General features: G+C 39.5%; 1 protein-coding gene across 2 annotated transcripts in view; it reads left to right on the top strand.

The window, feature by feature from the left end:
* Positions 1–22,561, top strand: part of GSK3B (glycogen synthase kinase 3 beta) — a 149,386-nt gene that overhangs the window by 96,569 nt on the left and 30,256 nt on the right. For both annotated transcript variants that reach the window (XM_066572120.1, XM_066572119.1), the window contains exons 6-8: positions 1,676–1,782; positions 10,996–11,093; positions 22,011–22,106. In XM_066572120.1, coding sequence (XP_066428217.1) covers positions 1,676–1,782; positions 10,996–11,093; positions 22,011–22,106 — 301 coding nt within the window. The remainder of the gene's footprint in view (positions 1–1,675; positions 1,783–10,995; positions 11,094–22,010; positions 22,107–22,561) is intronic.

Below are 22,561 nucleotides of genomic sequence, written 5' to 3'. Positions count from 1 at the left end.
TCAAAGGAGTGGCAGGGAAGAGCTGGAAAAGGATATTAAGAGGGAGGGAATTAAACTTCACACCTCTTATTTTTGCAGGTATTAGAAAAATGAAATAAATACACCATGACATAGGGAAAATACTACAGCATGGGAAACCAGAACCAGTTGTTGCAGTGAAGTGTGTTTGGGCAAGAGAGGACAGGTGTGGTGGCATTGTAACTTAAAAAGGATGATGTTACACTACTCAGTCTACTTGCACTTACAACAATTCACTTAATGTTGCAAACACCATAGAGGCTCAAAATCAAAAGCAGCACTTCAATTGAAGCTCTTGGATAGTGGACATCTATGTTCTGGTTTCCTAAGGCACATTTATTTCTAATATCCACTCAGAATCACCTTTAGAGTCCAGCCCCTACCTTAGAACTGATACAGAAATTCTGGCAATCTGCAGTGAGACAGGACATAGATTTCTCTCTGAGAAAGTTCAGTCTTTAGATTGTGCTGTAACTTTGCAGACTAAAATAGTTGGGGTATATGTGTGAGAGGTCACAGAGGCTGCTGTTGCTAAATTTGCTTGCCCATAGTGAGTGAGAATGTCAGATGGGGGTTATTCAGGCAGGGCATCATCGTGGCTGGTGCCTTGGGATCTCCTCAGCTCTACATCACCAGCATTGGGGCAAACTAGGAATCATGCTGAAGCTCAACACTGACAATGCATAAAGGGAGTACTTACTATTTTTTATCAGTGGGAATTTGTTAAATGTAGTTTCTATATAGAAAACTGAAAACTGAGACACTTTAAAATGGGTGGTGGAAGTTCTTCACTGCAGGCTGAGAGGAGTGTCTGGAGAGCTGAACACTGGATTTGACTGGCTTGCAGTCAATTTTTTTCACATTAGTTACTATTTGGTGCTGTTTTGGTGAATGTCATATTTCCAAAAGGGCAGTAAGGGGAGTTTTGTCTTCCAGCTCCTTTTTGTCTTGCACTTGTTAATTAAGAAAGAAGTGTAATATGCCCATAGACTCATGTTCCTTAAGCAATGTGGTCTTGTGGCCCATTCTTTTCTTGGATTCTTTCAAAGAGAAGTATTGAGGCATTACTGTAGGTTAGCCCCTCTGTGGCTGATCGATTACAGTATAAGAGAAACCTTCATGTTAATTGTGGACCATTGACATGTGAATACAATGGCAAAGGCTTTTTGTTTCTTTGTCACTTCATATCAAGCTCCCTTAAGTAGCAAAGGAGCAGAATATTGTGATGGAAATTAAAAACCAACTGAACAAAAAGGCAAACCAACAAACAAAAACCCCAAGCAGACAAAAATACCCCCCTCAGTCCTTGTGAGTATCCAGAGCTTTTAAGCCTTAAATGGTGGCTACATTTGAGCTGTTTTCTGTCCTCTTTTCCACTGCAAACAAGCCTTTGTATCTGTCAAATGACAACTGGCAGCCTGTTTTTCACCTAGATTGTACTCAGAATTTCCTTTGCTGTCCCCAGTACAAGGAGATGCTTGTTGGATTGGACTGATTTCACAGTGAATCAAGGAGTCAGTTTGAATCAGCTTAAAAGAATATTGTACTTCAATATTTGGGAATGGGGAGTAGGTGACGAGTGCCAAAGCTTTGTGTTGGTGTGCCCAGCAATGTTGTAGAAGTGTTCCTTACTGAAATGCTGTTGTTTTCTTTCCAGTGCAAAACAGCTGGTTCGTGGAGAACCCAACGTGTCGTACATCTGCTCTCGGTACTACAGGGCACCAGAGTTGATCTTTGGGGCCACCGATTATACCTCCAGTATAGGTATGTGTGTGCATTTCACTGACATCTGTACCAGCTTGCCTCGGTTTTTATCCTCTACTGAAGTGTAAAGGTTTCCAGAGATCTCAAATGTAATCCCCAGGGACTGAATTTGGTTGTAAATTGTTAGGTACCACTTTTTAAAGAAATACAAGTGTTTTGTAGATGGCTGCTGTGCTTTCTACACCTTTTGAGATTTCAGCATTAATTACACTAGGAAAGGGGCTTTTACAATGTAGAGGGGGAAAATCTGATTACAAGTGGAAAAAAATTCCATGTAATGTTGCCATTTAGTTTAAAAGTAAGCATGAGATCTCAAGCTAGAAAAGCATTTTTAATAACTTGAAATAACTATAAAGAATGTCTGCAGAAAAACAGCTACTGTTTCTGATGTGCTGTAAAGACATAAATCTGTAATTTATTTACTTGGCTTTTTTAGTAAAGAGTTTATAGGGGGAGGTGTGACCTAATGATTGAATTAAATTCTCTTTACAACTTTAATATATTGTGTACAGCAGTCCTTCTAATTCAGCTAATTCTGCTAGCTCTTACTGTCCTTTAGTCATTAATTTTGAACACAAAGAACTCTTTCTATATACCTGTCACATGGCTGTGTCATGGAGATACTAGGGAAGCTGGAGGTTTCATGGAGATCAGGAACAGCCAAGTTTTCTTACAGTAGATAACCAAAAATGAACAGCAAAATGAAAAATCTTGGAAATGAACAACAGTGTGTTGGCTGGTTGTTGGTAACTACTTCAGATTTTCAGTCAAGATACTGCCCTGGGCTCCTTCTGAGTTCTAGTGCAAAAGAGAGCAGAATTGGCTCTCCGCACAATATTGGGGAACCTTTTACTTTGCTTATGGACTTGAGTCATTTAGGCAAGGTTTAATGTTTTCCAAAGGATTTTGAGATCATGATCAACTCTTGGTAGACTGTGTTTATAACCAGTATATTTAAACTCACTATGTTTGAACTAGAGTGAAACTCAGTGGCTGGCTGACTTGTTTTAACTCTGCAGTTCCTAAAGAGGAACAAAAAACCCCACCTCAGCATGTTCCTGAAGACTTCCCTGCTCTCATAAATGTTTTTCACATTATTTACTATTCAGTATGTATTGTAGCAACTCTTGCATATATTCCTAGTAGGAAAAAGAGGCAGAACCAAGAGTAGTCTGAGCAAAGTATGGCACAATAAAGATAGAAGGGCAGAACTTACTGTTGGCTGCTGCCAGAAGTGGCAGCCCCACCCCTGCACTTGACCCTGGATACTCTGGCTCTCACAGTTTACTCTTTAATTTGCTGATTCAGCAACAACTGACAGGAAATTTTGGCAGGTTAACTTCCTGCTGTGTGAGTGACTGAGTGCAATCAGCAGTACTGTGCAGTCCAGTAAGCAGCAAAGCCCAGGTAAAAGCAAAGTGTTGTGAGCTCATGAGTGAGGGAAAGGTGGCTGATTCCATTTGACATCTTTTTGCCAGCTGAGAGCTAATAGATTGGCTCAGCTGCATTATCAGAGTGCACTGAGACCTCTTGTTTCAGAGGATAGCTGCATAAAATGTGTATTTTATGTGTCAGCAGGAGAAGCTGCTTTTCAGATAAGCCTGTGAAGTGTCTCTTGCTCCAACTGCAGACCCTTGTTCAAATTGTGCTTTCCATTTTTGTTGTTTTACCTGCTGGTCTCTAAAATGGTTCTAATAAAAATTCCATTCTGAAGTGCAATTTTTCATTTGCCTTCAAAAATATCTTGAATTTCAGTCATTGTTCTGACTGTCTTGTGCCAAAAACCTCACCTGTCCCTCCAAGTCCTTTCTTTGAAATTTGCACTAAATTGCTTGAAAATTAAGTTAATACTCCTTCACTCCTTCTTGTCCTATCCACCTTCCTCCTCTTTCTTAGCAGTCTTTGGACTTGGGAGATGAGCAGGAATAAAATGCTTTTACAAGCTCTACAGTTTCCCAGTGTTCTGCAGTATGCTAATTTCTAAGGGTTAAGAAATTCTAAGGGTTAATTTTGTGGTGCTGCTGTTTGTACATACCCCTTAGTTCTTGCTGGTAGGCAGCAATGGTGCATAGTGAGAACTCTTCCTTATTTCACATGGGATTGTTCATCCAAACTCATCCAGCTTGTTGGAAAACCAATCAACAAGCATATAGGGATTTATTAAAAGAAGGAAAAGAGTATGTAATTATTAGTGCTTTATCCATAGCTCAGAGTGTAGGGAACTGTGAAATGCTTCAGTATTGTAATGCTGCCTTTTAAACTTATATGTTGGCATGCTTGGTTTTTTTAGTTCTTGTTTTTCTTGTGAGTTGTTAGCATAACAACCTTTTCCCACTGTAGTCTTTATCACTCTGTAAGAATGACTTGTGTGTGTGGTAACAAAAAGTGAGCTTTACATGTAAGGCAGGGATCTTTATTCCCCCAGTTAAATATCCTCTAGTAAAACTGTGGAAAAAGCTAAATCAATGAAGAATACAAAGCCAAAAAGTGTTCTAAGTAGAAATTTTCCTACATTATCTGCAAGGCTTCCAACTGTTTTTTGTGAGTTTTTGTTGTTTGTTAATGTTACTGCAGGGCTTATGATTATAATGCGCTGTAATAGGATAATGACTGGAAGGATTTCTGAGCAAGAAGTCCTTTTTAAGACTAGGCAGTGGCACTGGTGGCCCAGTACTTGACTGCACAGCCAGCTGCATTATGGCAATGTCAGCTGTTAGTCGTCTTGTTTAGCATTGTAACCAGGAGTTGCATTAGGCTGTCTGGCTTCATCCAGGTTGTCTTTAAACACATGAATTTGTCCTCATGACATTACTTGCTCTTCAGTGTAGCAGTTCATTCCAGGATGTGTCTCTTCATCCTGGATGTCACAACAAACTGTGAACTGGCATTTAACTTCTAGGATCTTGATTGTTTCATTGAAGTGCATGACTTCAATTCTATCCCAAGAGGTCCCTTTAAAAAATAATTGAGCCAGGGATGTGATGTTTGTCACACTTCTGTAAAGTACCACATTAGTGCTGCATTTAAATACATACCATAGTAAGAGCAGCATCAAATCACATTTACTGCAGTTAGTGTCTTCAGCAGACCTGGGACTCTATTTTTAAAATAATGACCTGGGAAATGACCTATTAGAGTTCTTAGATAGTCACTGTTGCCAAATAGCAGCAAGTCCCTACCCATAATAGGGGACTGTTATGTGACTGCATTAGAACTTTACAGGATTTTTCAGTGGTCAGGCACAAGTATTCATGTCAATTGGGTGCCTTCATAGCTTGTACAGATTGGGCCTTTGTGCACCTTTGGCTATGAATTCTGCAAGTGTGTGTGTTTTTGTTTGTCTCTAAAGCTTGCTGGGAATGGACATAGTTTACTTCCTGCAGCTGATTTGCAGGAGTTTGTTGTTGGTTGTTTGGGGTTTTTTGAGGGGGGGGGGGGGGGAAGAGAGGGAAGTGGAGGGCTGCTTTGTTGGTTTTTTCCAAACCAAGCCCTTCAGCTGTGCCTTGACAGCGTTTTGGCTGAGGCTTCTTCTTTGCCAGTCTGTGTGTGTTATAGCATCCCAGAGTATGTTGATGGCATGGTTCTGGCTGTGCTGGGCATGTGGGTGATGCTGCTGCTGAAAAACCCTGGAATGGGTGCCCATGTTCCCCTGCAGTGTCCTGGGACAGGCACTGGAGTAGGGCTGGATGCAGGTGTTTCTGTGGCCTCGAGCTCCTTTTGTATGGAAAGAACCTGAGCTTTGCCTCCATCTCATGTAGTTTTTCCCTAGGTGAGGTGACAGGGCAGGGGAGGACTCAGCAGATCCTGCTGGTGCTTCTGCACAACGAGGGACTGCTGCTCTCGGTGCTTTTGTTCCACCACTGCACTGGCAGGAGTTGGGAGTGTTCCAGAGGGAACATTTATAGCCACTGTCAGGGAAAGATTGATCTGCATGACCATTGCTGGCTTCTCTTGGGGTGTCTGAAAATAAGTATCATCAAGTTGTTCATTCACGTTCCTAGCAAGCATGTGTTTCACCTCAGCAGTCTGGAGCAGAAGCTCCTTCTGCAGGTATGTGTAGTTGGCCTGTCTCAGAGTTTCTTGAGGAAGAACCACCACAAGGTGTGTCCCTGAACAGTTGCCAAACAGTCAGAAGGATTTGCTTCTTTCTCAGATGGCAACTTCCAGTGCTGAAAGTAAGCAGGTGTTAATTTACTGAGCTACTCTGCCACCTGTCATTGTAGTTTCATCTCTTCATTACAAGAGACTAGAGATGCCTGTGTTTAGTTTTTGTTCCAAATACTGTAAAAAGCATATCTTTCAAGCATTTTCATGTTTCAGCCTTACTCCTTCTTGTCAGTCCATGGATCTGTGGTGGCTTGATGTGCAAAACTTCTACCAACATACCACACCTGCCTGTAATCCTGAATTTTGCTCTTGTTCTGACATCCCAAATATTGTTTCAAACAAGCAGCAGTGAAAAGCACTTTGGGTCTGGCATTTGGCAACTAGAAGCTGTTGATTTTATGACTTCCCAGGGCTGCTTTACTGACTTTTGGTTTGTTTCCACAGTTTCCAGAGCAGCAGCTTTGAGTCACCTCCAAGATGGAGGAAATCTATCAAGATGAAGGAATAGTGAGGCAGAGATGAATAGATGAGGGTAATAAAAAAGTAGGAAGGTAAATACGCCCCATAAAGCGTCAGATAAATGGAAGTTCTTAATTTGTACTAAGTGGATAAGAGAAACTGTCTTTTTTTCCCCCCTTCCTCCTCCATGTCCTCCAAATAACGAGTAAGAGGAGCTAGAGTGTAATTCAATGAATAGTGCTTCTGCTGTGAAGAAGAGGGCCAGCTTTTCAGCTTGGAAAGGCAGAGTTTAAAATCAGAAAAAGTGAAATTTGTGGACAGGGTGTTAATTTCCAACTCAAAATGGCTATTGCACGCTTACAGAATTAAAGCTAAGGAGTGTATTTTGCACTGTTTCTCCTAAATGCCTCTTCCTGATTTAAAGATAAATACTTGTTTTCTTGCCTTCTGTAATGCTAGAATGCATTCAAAAGCAAGGGCATTATGAAGATTATATTATTAGACACCGTCCATCTAACAGCTCTGAAGATCAATAAAGTAGTAGAGACTTAATTTAAGAAAATTTTTGTAGTGCAAGAGGCTGTATGAATTTTTGCATGTTTAAATTAATGGAGGTAGGTTAGGTGATAATGGTATTTGTCTAAGTGTTTTTTAGTCTAGGAAAGATATGGCATCAGCTACCATTGTAATGTGTGACTACTATCTAAAATAAGCTTATTTGAAGGTTGCTGTTGCCTGGCAGCTGTATTTATTCTCTGTATAGTTTAGACTACATTTCACTGAAGGTATGAAGAAAGTACCCTTGCCTGCTATCTTGATATGAATAGTTTTCAGTATTTTCTCCTAAAATTTCATGTTGTCCCAACTAGTTTGGCGTAAGGACCATTTGTTGATGTATTTTTCTTTTAAGATTCTCTCGTGTTTATTAGCTAATTTAAAGTATGTGAATGAGAGTCCTAGATGGCTTTAATTAACTTGCACATACTGAAAAAAAAATAGTTCAGAAAATGCTTCTTCTCCCATGGGAGCAGGTAGTTACACCACATATTAATCTGTAGCAGTTAGCTCTGACTGTACTAAGACATAAAAGTGTCTGGGAAGGAACTACTGTAAGCTGATCACTTCCTTTAAGTAACATGTCTTTAAATACAGAAATTAGTACTTGTTTACTTCAGGCTTGAGGAAGAATTTTACCATCCTGATGTGGTAGATATATTTTAAAATGCAAGATATAAAGGGTTTGGGGGGAAAAAAAGAGCAAACTATCCTGGAACCAAATTTTAGTCAATGGCATAAATTCCATCAAGTTTCAGCAGAGATGAAATTTCTGAGTTTGTTCCTTATTGTACATTGCTTATCAAGAGTTGTATAAATACCTGTGTATATTGTTTTGTTTCTGTCCCTCCTTGGAGCTGCTCAACTTAGCCTCCACTCTCTGGATTTTGTTGAGGTTGCTTCAAGGATTTGTTCACTTCCTTGTCCGGGGAACATTGCCTAAGTCCTGATTTGGAAGTTGGTGAAATTACATGCCTGGAAAAAAGATGGAGATTTTGAAACGCCTGTGTTTTACTGCACTGTGTATTTAAAGTGTTAGCAGGCAAAGTAAAGGAAAAGTAAATAGACTTTAGACAAGACATTAGATTGCCTAGGTGGGAAGATTTCAGTGCATAAGGAGCAATAGGTTTCTGATGGATTTTGATGTATGTTTGAGGGATTAAACCCAGCATGGATGCAGCAAGTATTCCTCAGCCATTGCCACCTATTTCCTCATGACCTACATCCTTGCTTTTTTCCCCTCTGTTCCCATGTGACGCCCTCCAGCTTTCTCATGTGCCCTCTGCTGTTCGTGCTTGGCTTTCTTGAACAAGGACCTGCACATTGTTTGGATGGTTTGCAGCTTCAGTTTGGCAGGGCTGGGGAATCCCAGCCCTTCACCAAAGGACTGAACCCTCCTCACCTTGGCACCAACACTGCTGGTTTTATAAAATTTTTGTATTGCATTTGAGACTTCTGCCCTACAGACTTGTCTGAAATAGACTGGTGGAGTGCAAAAGCATTTAGGGAAACTAGGAAAAGCAAAAACGGCTCAAAGCCAACTTAATGGAACAGTCAGACCAGAAGGTTTTTTAAAACAGTTTGAAAAAGCCACAGTCTAATCTGAAGAAAGTAATGCTAGCATACTTTCAAAATCTTAAAAGGAAGTGAATTGTGATTAAAGACTTACTCTCCTGTCAGCTCTGTGTTTGTATATATTCTGTCAAATATTTGTCCTTGCCATATATAACATTTTCAGTGCAAAATAAGGATTTGAGTTGTAAATAATGATTACAGATTTGGTGTAACTACTTGTTTTGTAAAGGACTTGGCTTACTTAAAACCCTTTAAAGGTATCTTTAAATAGAATTTTAAGTTACAACATTCTGACTGCTTAGTACATTTAATCTATCTCTTCAGTACCTCTGGAGAAATCTATCTGTTGAACAGTTATGTAATTCCTCTAAACCTAATATGCATGGGAGACACCAAAAGTGATGCTTTGCATCATGGTTTTGCTGGATGTATTGGTCCAACAGCAGGAGCTATCAGAGAGAGACATTGATTAGTTAGATGCAATTAAACATTCTTTACATGATTCCTTCTTAGTTTGTTGTCCAGAAGAGATCTTAGCACCTCGGTGGCCATATCAGCTTTTATTAAATGTGACTAAAACATTAAAAAGCATCAACTTGTATGTTTGCTTGCTAAAATTCAAGACTCAAATGTCAAATTATTTCTGGTACTGTTTACATTGTAAGTAGTTACATTTTAGGATAAACCCTGATGCAATGTTTGTACCAAGACATTAGGTAAAAGTGCATCCATTTGATTTGGAAGTGAATAATTTCAAAAGCTGAAGTAATGACAGTGGTGTTAGTCTACTGTATGTTCCAATTGAACCATATTCCTGGGAGGGGAAGTATTTTTGCGTAGCCTTCTCACTCTTTCCTTTAGAAATGGGGGAAGGAAAACTGTGTTTTAACTTGCTGATTATTTTGTTATAAATCTTAAACTCCTGAAATTTTTATTTGATTTTATTTTGCACCACTCTGTGGTGGTTGTGACAAAGTCATAAGAGATGGCTTGGAGAGCTGTCAGAGATGTTTTCCTTACTCAGACCTTTAGCCATAACTGGCAGGGTAGTGTATATCCTGCTTTACAGTACCATGGATCATAGAATGGCTTAGGTTGGAACAGACCTTAAAGACCACCTTGTTCCAACCCCTTGCTATGGGCAGGGACACCTTCCACTAGACCAGGTTGCTCAGAGCTCCATCCAGGCTGGCCTCAAACACTTCCAGAGATGGGACATAGTTTAAATAGATGAGGGAGTAAGGATTTCTGTCATAGCATAGATTATCTCAGTGGAACAGATCTCAGGAGATAAATTCTCCTGGGGAACAAGGCTAGCTCATAAAAGTAGGTGAGAGTTGAAAGACATATGGGTAGAAGGGGACTGGTTTTCCTTTTTGGGGTGTTTCTTTGTATTCCAGGCTTTATGGCTCTTCTGATGCTGATTGCTTGTTTGAGATTGAATTTTAGTGTAAGGTTTCAGGTTTTTCATTCAACAATTGAAGACTTTCTAGGAAACTTTACAGCGAATCTATTTTTGGGGAGAAGCAGTTTTCTGCAATCAAGTACAATACTTCTACTGTGTTGAGCAGCTTAAAATTCCATTTATTTGCTGTGCAATTACATTAGATTCTCACAAACACTGATAAACAGTGTTTATTGCATTTGCTTTGTTAGATTTTTCTCTTTGGTTAATTAAATTCCAAAAATAAAATACTGTATTCTGTAGTACACTTAGATACATTCCTAAGTTGCCTCTGTAATATTGAATTGCCTAATTATTTAAGAAGATATACCTGGAATAGATTATGAAAATTTTCTTCATGTAGGAGGAATAGCTCCTAAGGACTTCTTGAGGTTTTTGGTATACATACAAAAATTAGTTAAAGGCTTCTTCTACAAGATACTGTTGACATGTGATCTGTGACTTGCAGTTCTGTTACTCATCCAGGTTGGAAAATGGAACTGGGATAAAGATTAGATCTTGAAGTGACTGGGTAGAGAGGCTGCCTCCCAGATCCCTTAATCATCATGTACTTCAGGATACTAGTAATACTTGCAGTACTGGTTCATCTGTCAGTGCATGTATGCTTACAATATATGTATGAAAAACTGAGTCGATTCAACACTGAGAAACAATAAAAACATCAGCCACTGTGTTGCATGATATCTATGTGTAGTTCATAATCAATATGATCTAAACCAACACAGGGAAATTCTCAATTTACAAATGGCAAGCATATTATGGTCTTTTCCCTGCATGTGTAAGTTTTAATGTCAATATATTATAGCATTTAACGTGATTTTCCAGTTCTCATTGTCTCACAGTTTGACTTCTAAGACTGCACACTGTTGTTTTATACCAGGTATCTGGTAACATTAGGATAGGAATGGTTTTTATTTTTAGCTGTGTTGCATACACAATCAAACATGGCAAAGGATAAAGTAAGTAGCTTAAAATGGCTGGGTTTTTTATGAATAGCTTAATATGTATATTTTACTGATACCTTTCCCTGTCCTCCACCTTTCCCTTTTTAGATGTGTGGTCAGCAGGCTGTGTATTGGCTGAACTGTTACTAGGACAACCGATCTTTCCAGGTGACAGTGGTGTGGATCAGTTGGTGGAAATAATCAAGGTATGGAATCTTAAGTGTTGTTTTGACTGCATTATTCCTTGGGAATCAGTATGAAAACATCCACTGTTATAAACTGGTGAGCATACATATCTTCTGACATGATTGTACAGGTTTTTGCATGTAAACAGTGTTTGAAAACACTTCTGCTATTTTGAGAACCTGATGATCTATATTTTCTCTTCTTGCAGTATTGCATAATGATATATACTGGGGCTTTTTCCCTCATAAAGGATTGCACTCCAGTGTGCTTGGAAAAAGTGCTTACATACTGGGACAACATTTATTAATGTATGATTTTCATTCTTTAGGAGTCTGTCTTTTTTTCCTTTGTTGCACACAATCTATACTTGACTTTGAAAACAGTGTTGTTAAATTCCTTATGCCAGATTCTTCACATATGTAGTTGCCTTCTCTTCTTCCTTCCTCCTAGCTCTTTTAAAATTAAAGGTGGGAAAAGGCACTTGTTTTTGTAGATACAGAATCAGGACATGTAGGACAAAGGTACCTTTCACCTGAAGAGTCATGTTTTTAAAGGTAAAATAACTAATGTGTCAAAATATGTAACGCTTATATATCATTTATGTTCAAGCACATCTTGATTAATTTCATTTGGAAAGCAGTGAATATTCTGAAGTTCTCAAATTGGAGGCATGGAAGAATAGTTTATAGACAGGTGTCTGACTTCCCAGCACCCTTGTCTACCTTTTTCAACTTCTGCAGTGAAGGAAACAAGATTTCCAGAGAGAACAGTATAATTTTCCTCTGAATATATACTATGCACATAATAAGGTGGCATTATGACAGAGGATAAGATGTGTACACATACTGTTCAGCTTTTTTGATTTCATCATCGTGAGGGCACTGTAGTAAGAGAATTTCCTCCTTGATTTTGCTACTTCCTTGATGCATAAATATTTGTGTGGCATGCATGTGAAAAGCCCCTCAAAACCCAAATTTGTAGGTGGAGAGCTTCTTACTTGTCTGTGTCATTGACTAGAACAGTTACCGGTGTCTTTGTCCCTGTCCTAGCAGAGTGTATGACATGAACCAACATTGACCAGTCATTCTCCTGCCTGAAGGACATGGGCTGAGGCTCAGGGGTGTCCTGTGACATTTCTAGACTGTCACCCCATCTCTTCCAGGTTTTGACCACATAAACCTGGCTTCTGTTACAGTGAGTTTGTCTGTCCTGCTGGACATCCTTCAGTCAGCAGCTTGCCTCTGGAGACTCCATGTCTTGCACATACTCCTCCTGTGACTTTCTTGATGTCTTCTTATTGCATTTCTGCCCAGTGTATTTCAAACTCAGTTTATCCAAGTTGGGTCAGTTTGCTTAGGAAACACAAAAAAAACTAGAGTTGCTTTCAGATGTAGGGCTGATGATGGTACAAGTGACAATATTTTTAACTTTTGAGAAATGTCTTGGAGTGGTGTCCTGCTTTTTGCTGCACTGCTTTTGTGACATGTGAAGGGGTCCACATCAGATGAGCAGACCTCCTCAGGATTTTGTGTGATAATGTGTGGTATTTGCTTTTGGACATTTCTGAAAAGTCCTGGTTTGGTTTTAAAGAATGTCTAAAATCCTGAAAAACTAAAGCTAATCAAAGAATCAGCAAGATTGAAAAAGACCGCTGAGATCAAGTCCAACCAATGACCTAACTCTGCCATGTCAACTATACCATGGTGCTAAATGACACATCCAGTCTCTCCTTAAACCCTTCCAGGGACACTGACTTCACTACCTCCCTGGGCAGTCCTTTTCAATATCTAATCACCCTTTCTGTGAAGAAATGCCTTCTGATGTCCAGCCTAAACTTTCCCTGCTGTCCACAAGAAGAGCCCAACCTCCACCTGAATTTTTGTGAATAGAACTTTATATCATGGTGACTGTCCATGGCTTGATCAGAAATCTGAGTGTAGAGAGACCTTATTGGCAAAACTGTAGTGCTCTGCCCTACCATTGCTTTGATTCCACAATGTGAAAGCAAAATAATGAAGAGATAGATGGTGTCTTATTATTGACATGCTTGGCAAGCAGAAATTTGTTGTTTGGTTGAAAGTTTGCTAAGAAGCTGTTAACATCAGTTCTGCACTCCTGAAGAAAACATCAATGAGCCAGTAATTTCATAGCACATATATTCTCCAATTGTGACACTTTTGTTTGCACTGCAGTTGTATTGAAGCAGAGGAGTACTTCAGTAAAATTGCTGAAGAAAAATTTCAGTAAAATTGTACCATCTGTGGTGGTAAATTTCTTGACTAACTCATAGTAGTGACGATATATAGTACTCGCAAACTGATGATATTTCTCAAGGCAACTGAAGGAGTACCCAGTGTAAAAGGTATGTCAGTAAATTACAGATTGAAATGATGATACTCACCCTCACAGAAACAAACTTCTGACAAATTTCTTTAAATGTAGAAATGGGGATATTTAGTGACCATTCACACCTGTGTCATGCTGGGATTTTCTCATCTTCTATTACATATGTAGTCCACTACAGACAGAAGTGAAGTGAAACAAAATGTACTGAGGCAGTATGTTTTAGGAAAATCTGGGGGAAAAATACTGTAAATCTTACAGCAGTAATCACAAAAAAGGATGTTCACTGAAACTTGAAGAAAGTGTAATGTAAAATGTGAGCCTGAATGGGTGGGTACTGTGTTCTTCTGACAGTATTTGTTACCAATGCAGCATATATTCTGAAGGCAAGACTGGAAGAGAAGCTGAGTGCAAACTGGAGAAATGGGTTGCTTTTCAGTGCCCTTGTCCCCCTAATCTTCTGTTGTGAAGTTTTTACAAAACTGTTCAGAAAAGCCCTAGCAGAAGGTGAAGGTGGGAATACAGAGAAAAGTTATAATTGAGACTGTTGAGTTCAAGATCAACAGCTGTGAGAAATTGTCTAGGAACGGGATAGCAAGGTGCTTCCCTTGTAACACTGTATCCATTTACAAGTATTTCTCATAGTGGAAGTAGAGGGAAAAAGTGTATTTACCTAATTTTTTTCCTCACCTTTTGAAAATGGGGAAAAAGTGGAAAGTGAGGTCAATTCTTTTCCATTCTGCCAGCTGTTGGGAGGTATCTGTCCCATCTTCTGTGTATCTTTTAAAAATGACCAATAATTGAATTAAGAAGATGGAAACATTCTGCTCTTAGCACTTCCAGAATGGTGCTTAAACTCAACTCAGATTTGAAAGGATGGTATAGAAGAAGCAACCACATGAGTGAGTTTGTTTCATAGCCTCAGTATGGTTGAGGACATGCAATTCTGCAGCATAAAAATTATCAGAAATGCTAAATCTTGGCACAACGTGTAAAACGTGATGTTGTATAAAGTTTCCTTTAGGGTGGGATTCATTAAAAAAATCTGACAGATGGCATCCACCTCTTCCATTTGCTGCCATAGCAAATTGGTATTTCAAGCTTTCATTGTAACACAGACTTATTTTAATGCTAGCTGGCTGTGGGAGGAGCAGAGCTGTGGGATCTGACAGTTGTAGAATAGCAGTGAGCTTGGTAGAAACTTGCAGATTGGAACCTGGGAGCTGCTGTTTGACTATCTGGGGTCCTGCTTTTCAGATAGCTTCATTGGAACTGTGTGTCTGAAAGTTAGGGGCAGGGAAGATGCTGTATTTTAAACTTCTAAAAATGGGCTATAGTAAGAAGATACTTGCTCACACGTTTGGAAATACGTCAGACTTTCATCCTTTCTATTTGATTGATTCCACTGCAGGAAGAGGTCAGCTTAGAAGCTTTACTGCTGGTTCTTATCAATTCAAGATGATTGAATCACAGTTACACTTGAGGAGGTTTTTTTTGAGCCAAGATACACTTTTCAGTTTTCTCTTCAATTGCTTACTCAGCTATGATTATTCGGAGTTTATTTCACAACACAGCAAGTGAATGCTACACCTGGCTGTGAAGTTTTTTGCATTAGACTGGATAATGACTTCAAAATGCCATCACATTAAATTAGTTCTCCTTTCTCATGCAGTTCTTGATGACATCCTCTCTTTAGCTGTGTTCATGGTGATATATCAGTTGGCAGAGTTTGCCCTTCCTGCAGGCCATATGCTCAACATCCTCAGTCCCTTGCTGCATCACAAGCATTTTTGGCTTTTGACAGATTTTGAGACACTTTCAATAGGCTTAATGTAGTTTCATTTCAAGCAGTCTTGCAAGATCTTCTCCATATAATTGCACCTGGAGTTTTTCCAGACCTACTGTGTATTTGCAAACTGCTCTGAAAAACTGTGCCCCTCTAGAACCACAGCATCACATTCAATTGCACCAAAAGACAGTCCTCTTTTAAATTTTTTCCACTTGTTCCTATTTCTTTAAATATGGTCTTTCCGCATGTTCTCAGTCTGACTGGGAAAGAGAGATCTTTGACCACTTTGGTGACAAAATGATATTTGATATAGGGGAGTACTGTCTTGGACCTCCATCTGAAGAAGTGGTTTAACCCAAGTACACTCTTCTTGAATACTTATGCTATTACAGGAGAGAAATCATGTGCTTTTTCCAAACGTTGATCTTGAATGGTGACTCTTACTTTTTTTTTTTTAGCTCTTGCTTGCTATCCCAAATGTTAGGTTGTCCCATCGTGGGGAATATCTCAAGTGGGTAACCAGATATACTCATTAAAATTCATGCCCCTACTGGCTTTCAAGTGACATCTCCTTCAGAAATGTACTCAGTTTCTGAAACAGTCACAGTGGCTGTAGTGTGGATTTCATCAGTGATCCCATAAAGAAATTATGTACAATTAAACACTATGCCTCAGAGCAGTCTTGCAGCCTTGTACCTGATGGATTCTTCCAGCAGCCCAGGAAGGTGGCAGTGTCCACTTCACTATTTAAAATCCACTGTGCAAGTGGGACCCTGCTGAATACAGTTTGAAAGAAGGAGCACTTAGACAAAAAGAGTGATTTTTCTTTGATATTCAGTCAGGACAGACTCCTTCATTGATCTCCAGTCTCTTGTGCGCAGCTTACAGTGCAGCAGTGGTGGATGGGAGGACTGCTCCCTGTGAAAGCTTGGGAGTTTGTTGGCATTCCTGGCCTCACAAGCTCTACAGCATCCCAGAACCGTCAAGGTAAAACTGGCTGGCATATGCTTTCCAAACTTCAAACCTCTTCAAGTACAGTTCCTGCAGACAGTAGTTACTCTCTATTCCTCTTGCAGGAAGTGAATCTCAGAAGGGTAATTGGGTTTGTTTCTAAGATAATAATCTTCTCAAAGTTTATGTTTAGTACCTTCCCCATACTCCTCTCAAAAGCAGAAAAAAAAAAAAAGAATCTGTCAAAAGAACGAAGCAGCAATAATTATCTGAGCAGCCCTGGGACATGGGGAGGACAGCATCAGCCAATCTGCCCGGTGTTTTCTTTACCGGAAATATTTTTTCCGTGTGCTGCTATTTAGAGTATGAGATGAATCAACCAACTTGTGAAAACTGCAGGAAAGAAGTGGGGGTTACGGGGTGGGGGTGGTGTTTGCTTTGAGTTTTTTGGTTGCTACTGCACTGTGATTATTCCTTGCACCAAAACTGACATTTCATGGTAATTTAAGAGGAATAATAAAATCTTCTTCTCATAGTTTCCTGGGTAAGGGGGAGCTAGGGGGAAAAATGTATGAAAAAGCAAGTTCAATAGTATCAGGAATCCTATTCATGTGTAACTTTTTGGGCTCTTGACAGTTTTACTGCGCCTAATGCTAAGTATAGACTGCAATTATAATATATGGCTCATGCTCAAATGTCAAGGTACTATTTTGGGCTCAGTTTTTGAAATAAAATAAATCCAGTCAGAGTAGTTAATGGGCAGAGAGGAGCCTTCTCTTCCGGGAGAGTAAGCCATAGGAGAGTATTTCATTTTATTGGATGTGGTCCTGTGCTGACGACCTGCCTGTGTCTGACATGGGCTTTCACATGGATTCTGTCCTCAGCCCTAAGGGAAGGCTCTTGGCATTTTCTTTCCTGATGTACCCCCCACATCACAACTTGGCTGTTCCTGTGCCTCACTCAATTCATCACTTCCAGTGCTTGCAGGCAGTATAAAAAGTTGACGGGCAATTATATTCATGTCAGCGGTGACAATGGGTTTCTTCCTATTCCTGATGTATAGCTCCTTTCGTGTTATGAATAGAAAAAATATCTATATTTAGTTGGCTTTCATTGTTTGGCAAGAAAGTGTTTTTGAAAGGAAGTGTATATAAAGTGGGTAAGTTTATTTTACTTTCTACCACAGACCTCTTGAAGTATTGTCTCCAGCTGTGTTAATTGCTTGAGATGCTACAGTGTAAGTTTTTTAAATAGCTATTGGCACACCTCTCAAAACTTTCTGAAGAGGGGCAGTCATGTTAGCAGAAGTATTAATTATGCCATCTGGTAAGCCATAAACATCAGACTTTAAGGAATACATTTCCTCATAAACTTGCACAGTTTTCCCAGGAAAGACCACTATACTACTGCAACCATGGCTTTCTAGAGGTTTCTGATTTAAAGTATCATGTTCTCCCCTCTCTAGTTCAGTGACTACCAGCTGGAGCTTCTGAACCCTTGGTTCTAACCAAGGTCCCTCTCCTTTAACTGTGATTACATTTTGGCAAATGTTCAGCAGTAACAATGGTTGTCATAAAGGGCCTTTATTCCACTGGGATTTGTTGAAACTCTTGCAGTTTTCCTTTTCCTCTGCTGTTGCAACAGTGTGGGGTTGCTCATAAATGACTCAGCGCGGTTTCGCATAGTGAAGCAGGTGTGGGCAGCAGCTGTCTTGGTACTGAGGTGTAACTGAAGTGTCTTTTGGAGCTGAATAATCCATCTTTTCCTCCTAAAAAAGTTGATTGTAAGAACATAAACTGAAAATCTTTATTCAAGTTCTGGGCTTGTTCCAGGTTCATAAATCCCCCTTCTTGTTTGGTGAGGATGGCATTCTTGTGAGCCTTTCTTTATTGTAGCTTTTCTTTAACTGCAGGAGATACATACCATTACCCTACCTTCATGAACCCTGTTTGTGGAATAAAAATGTTTTGGGGACTTTCATCCATTACAGACTAATGTCAAGGAAAAAACTTGACAGAATATACTGTGAAACCTGTTGTGTTCAATTTTTGTTCTAGGAGAATCAGAGCAGTGTCCACTTCTCAGCAGGTGTATTCTTTAGTTAACCTTAGTAGATAATGCTTCTTTATTTTTATTTAAGAGATGATGGTAATGACAATTGGTAATGAAGAGAAAAACTAGTTGACCTGGCATCATACATGCAGGAAGATGCTTTGTATTCTCACATCGACCTCCCCTTCATTCATTTGAAAGTTGAGTCTTCATTCTAGTTACAGTTGATTCCATCAGACAACTGCATTTTTATTATTATACTACTTACTTTGGTTCTCTTTTTGTTTTTTAAGTGTTAAATAGAAAAAAACTGTTCTCGAACTTCAACTTTTTCCTTGATAAAATTACTTTCCATAAGATTCCCCAGGAATTAGAATAGTATGTGCCAATTTGCATTGACCTGAATCATTCAGTATTGGACCCTGTATTTCTCTGACTTTTCAAGACTGGTGGGGACTTTACCAGTGTACAGAGTATGTGAAGGGAGGGTTCAAAGAGGGAGCCAGCCTCTTTTTTTTTTGGCATTCTATGACAGGACAAGAAGAATGGGCACAAATTAAAACACATGAAATTCAATCTGAATGCAAACCAGCTGTTTCATGGAGTAATTCTGCCAAAAATGAGCACAGTAATTCATGCTTCTTTCTCAAAAGAAGAATTTTGACCAATTTTTGCAGCAGCTTAAGTGATTGCTGTTACCAAGTTCACTTGAAAGTATTCGTAATATACTGAAAATTCAGTATAAATCAGTGAGGTGCAGTTTCAAATCATGTTGCAAACAGAATTGGTATGTTGGGGGGTGAGGAGAGATCCACCCAGGACCTCTTCAAGATAAGTCAAGTACTGGTACAGTTTTACAGGTTATCACTTTATTTATCCCACTGTTCTAATTTGTCACTTGAATTTGACACAATCTTCAAAACTTCTGTTCTTCCTTCCAAACTACTTCTCTTTTCAGTTTTTGGTTGGATTTTGGGGCATGTTGTTTTGTGGTTGGGGTTTTTATTTCCCTTAATCCGCTATCAGTACCAATTGGAAGCGCAGTCTGCTTTTACAGTCTCGAGAGAACAGAGTAAATATAAATACACTGTGTAGCTACTAGTACTCACTTTTCCTTTTGTACAGTTATTTTATGTGTTGAAGGCTGCTTGCTATGTAGCTGAAAGGTCAGACAATCGCTTCTTTTAGCTACCATGATCCCTCTTCAGTACATTCTTTTCTAACCATCTGTGAAACCTGAAGTGCTCTTGCTTAGATGCCTGTGCTTGAGCTTAGGAGTTGCCCTCTACCATCATCTGGAGTTACAGCTGTGCTTTTAGTGAAATGCTTGAATAGACACTGTCTGTGGGTTCTTCCATGAAATTGGCCTTGCTTATCTAATCTGAGTTATCTGGTGCTATAGGTGATCTTTAAATATACTTGCACTGTGTAGGCTCCTGTTCTGAACAGCCTTGGCAACCAAGCAAGTTTGATATATTTGGGCTAAATTTAAAATAAATCTACTTGCTGCTACTTAGAAAAGCTATTGAAGGAATTTTTTGAGGAGAAAAGGGGTAAAGAAGGTAAAGATGCTTTTAAAAAAGTATTGTTTATACTAGGGAGGCATGAAAACTTAGCTTTTAGAAAACATGAGAGCCATAGACGGTGCCCATCATTTTTCAGAAAGTTAATTTAAGAAATCAAAAAAACTTCCAAGGTTCTAAAAATCACTTTTATCCCAAAATCAGATGAAAATAATATTTAGGGGTGGGAAATCTCCTCATCTTTTAGAACAGGAAAGGTTTGAGAGTGATGGTCATCAAAGCTTTGAGAGCAGCACCATCCTGGCAGGGCTGGCAGCTGGGTGGCTGATGCTCTTGTGGATGCCAGACAGAAAACCAGCAGGGAAAGGGCAAATTTTCATTTCAATTCTTTTTTTCCTTTGAAACTTGACCAAAATATATGGAATCTGTAGACATTCTCCTTTTTTACCCCCTAAGCAAAAGCAGTGTTTTCAGATACGCCCAAAAGAATCTGCTGACACTTCTGAGAGTAGCCCTTGGCTTTTAGAATTAGGTGGGTTTTAAATCCTCATGAGCAATGTGACCTGTAAAACATTATTGTTCATTTTATACAATTTGTCAGTCAAATTTGTTATCCAAGGAGCAACTTTCTGAGCAAGTTGCAGAGTTTATTTCCTCTGCTGCTGCTCTTTATATAAAAGGTTGCTTTGTGGATAGTATATTTTTGTGTTGTGCAACTCTTATTTTAAATAGCAAAGAGATATCAAGTTTTGTTCTTAATACCTGATGATAGTTTCTCTGTTCCACACATTACTCAAACAGCAGTTACCTTGCTCCTTTATCTCCTTACCTGACTTTCTGGAGTGCATTTTTGTGATTTCCATTCTTCTAACAGAATGAAAATGTACACAGATACCAGATATTTCTTCATTAAGCAGCAAGGTAGAGTGCCAGCATTATGTGATCATTTGTTGCCTGATGGTGACAGTGCAGTCTGATGAGATGAGGTGATAACATTACACTAAGCTGTGTGGAGGGATTTGTCATGGGGCCAAAATAGTGCCACTACAGGTTTCATATAGATGAGCCTGAGCCCAGCACAGGGGAGCCACTCCTGCCTTCTGCCATCTCCCCTTCTCTCAGCAGAGCACAGAGGTGCCCAGAACTGGGTGGAAGCAGAAAACAATGGGATTTCTTGCAGACACTTTGCAATTTTCATATATAGCTAGAAGACAATGGCTCTCTCACACTTGGTGCTAATTGAAAAGAAAGCATTAATGCCATATTGTCAGGCTTATTCCCTCAAGACATTTCTGAAATCCTTTCAAAATGTACCCACCCCTTCAAAGAGAAGTGCAATTGTTTGTTATTTCTCGTAAAGCTAATTTGCATCCATAAATAACATTGTGCAGATTCTGGGAATGAGAAACACAGCTTAGTGAAGGTAAACCACAGGTGGTATGCCTTTCAGATACTTCCAAGTTAGATTTAAACTAAGTCTGTCTTCCATGTGGAAATATTGAGATGAGGAAGCACCGCCTAAACCCACATGGTTTTGTTTGCGGGGAGAGCAGGACATGCTCAGCAGTAACTGGCTGATCTTTTAAGCTTGTCAGAGGACTGCTGTTTATGACTTGTAAAATGCAGTCTGTGCTACTTGTCTGATTCTGAACGATATGCGGTGAACTGCAATCCCTGAATGTGTTTGGTGGTACTGTTTTATATAAACCTAATGAAAGTTAATTCTCTACCCCACCAAAATATTGCGAAGTTTGAGAGAGATGCTTTAATTTTGTGAAAAACTCTTCTAAGATGTGGACAAATTTCTGACACTGGGCTTGGAGCATGAACTGAATTGCCCACAAGAGACCACTGATGTTGGAGTAAAGGCCACAAAGGTGATTAAGGCACTGGAGCATCTGTCATATGAGGAGAGATTGCAAGAGCTGGAGCCTGAAGCAGAGGAGGCTTGGCTGGGGATGAGGGATCTCGTCAGTGTGTGTAAAAGCCTTGTGGTGTGAGGGAATGAAGAGACAATCAGGCTCTTCTTAGTGTTGCCCACTGGCTGGGCAAGTGGCAGCAGCACAGAGTACAACACATTTTTTACTCTGGACAGTGGTCAAAGACTGGAGAAGGACTTCCCTCTCCTGGGTGCAAAAGTTTTGTTGTCTTGCTCTCCACACTATATTAATTTACATAGATTGACTTCAGTTGTCTCAGTGTCTGATAGGTTATACTTCAGTCCTAATTCCATATGAAGCATATCTAAACAATTTGCCTTTTTTTTTTCTCCTGTATAGGTTCTGGGAACGCCTACAAGGGAGCAAATTAGAGAAATGAATCCAAACTATACTGAATTCAAATTTCCTCAGATTAAGGCACATCCATGGACTAAGGTGAGTCTATATGATCTGAATAATAAAGACGTGGGCTGAAAGTAAAAATTCAAGTTGTTCAGTTTGTTCAGTGATTTGGTGGCTTTCAGTCTAAACTGGGTGCCTTTAACTAAGCTGGGGACCTGCAAACTTTTTATGTAGCTGAGGAGAAGGAGATACTGAAGCAGTACATTGTACTATCTGTTGATCTGGGGGTTGCCTATAGGTGGGTTGTTTTTTGTTTTGTTTTTTTGATCATGGTGTGTGTGTTAGTAGCAGATTGCAATATTCTACATACTATCATGGTATCAGCTGATATGTGCAAAAGTCACATAGAAATGAGGAAAGTGTTCCAATACGTATGTGGCACTTTTGTAGTGCTGTTAAATAGTGTGATGAGGGCTGAGAGTCACTTTCTTAAATGCTTCTCTCATAGATAATATTCTGTTTGTACTTCTGTAGGTGTACTGTTGAGT

Source organism: Molothrus aeneus, chromosome 2 (genome assembly GCF_037042795.1).
Source record: "Molothrus aeneus isolate 106 chromosome 2, BPBGC_Maene_1.0, whole genome shotgun sequence".
Taxonomy (NCBI): Eukaryota; Metazoa; Chordata; class Aves; order Passeriformes; family Icteridae; genus Molothrus; species Molothrus aeneus.
This window is presented reverse-complemented; position numbering and strand designations above follow the sequence as displayed.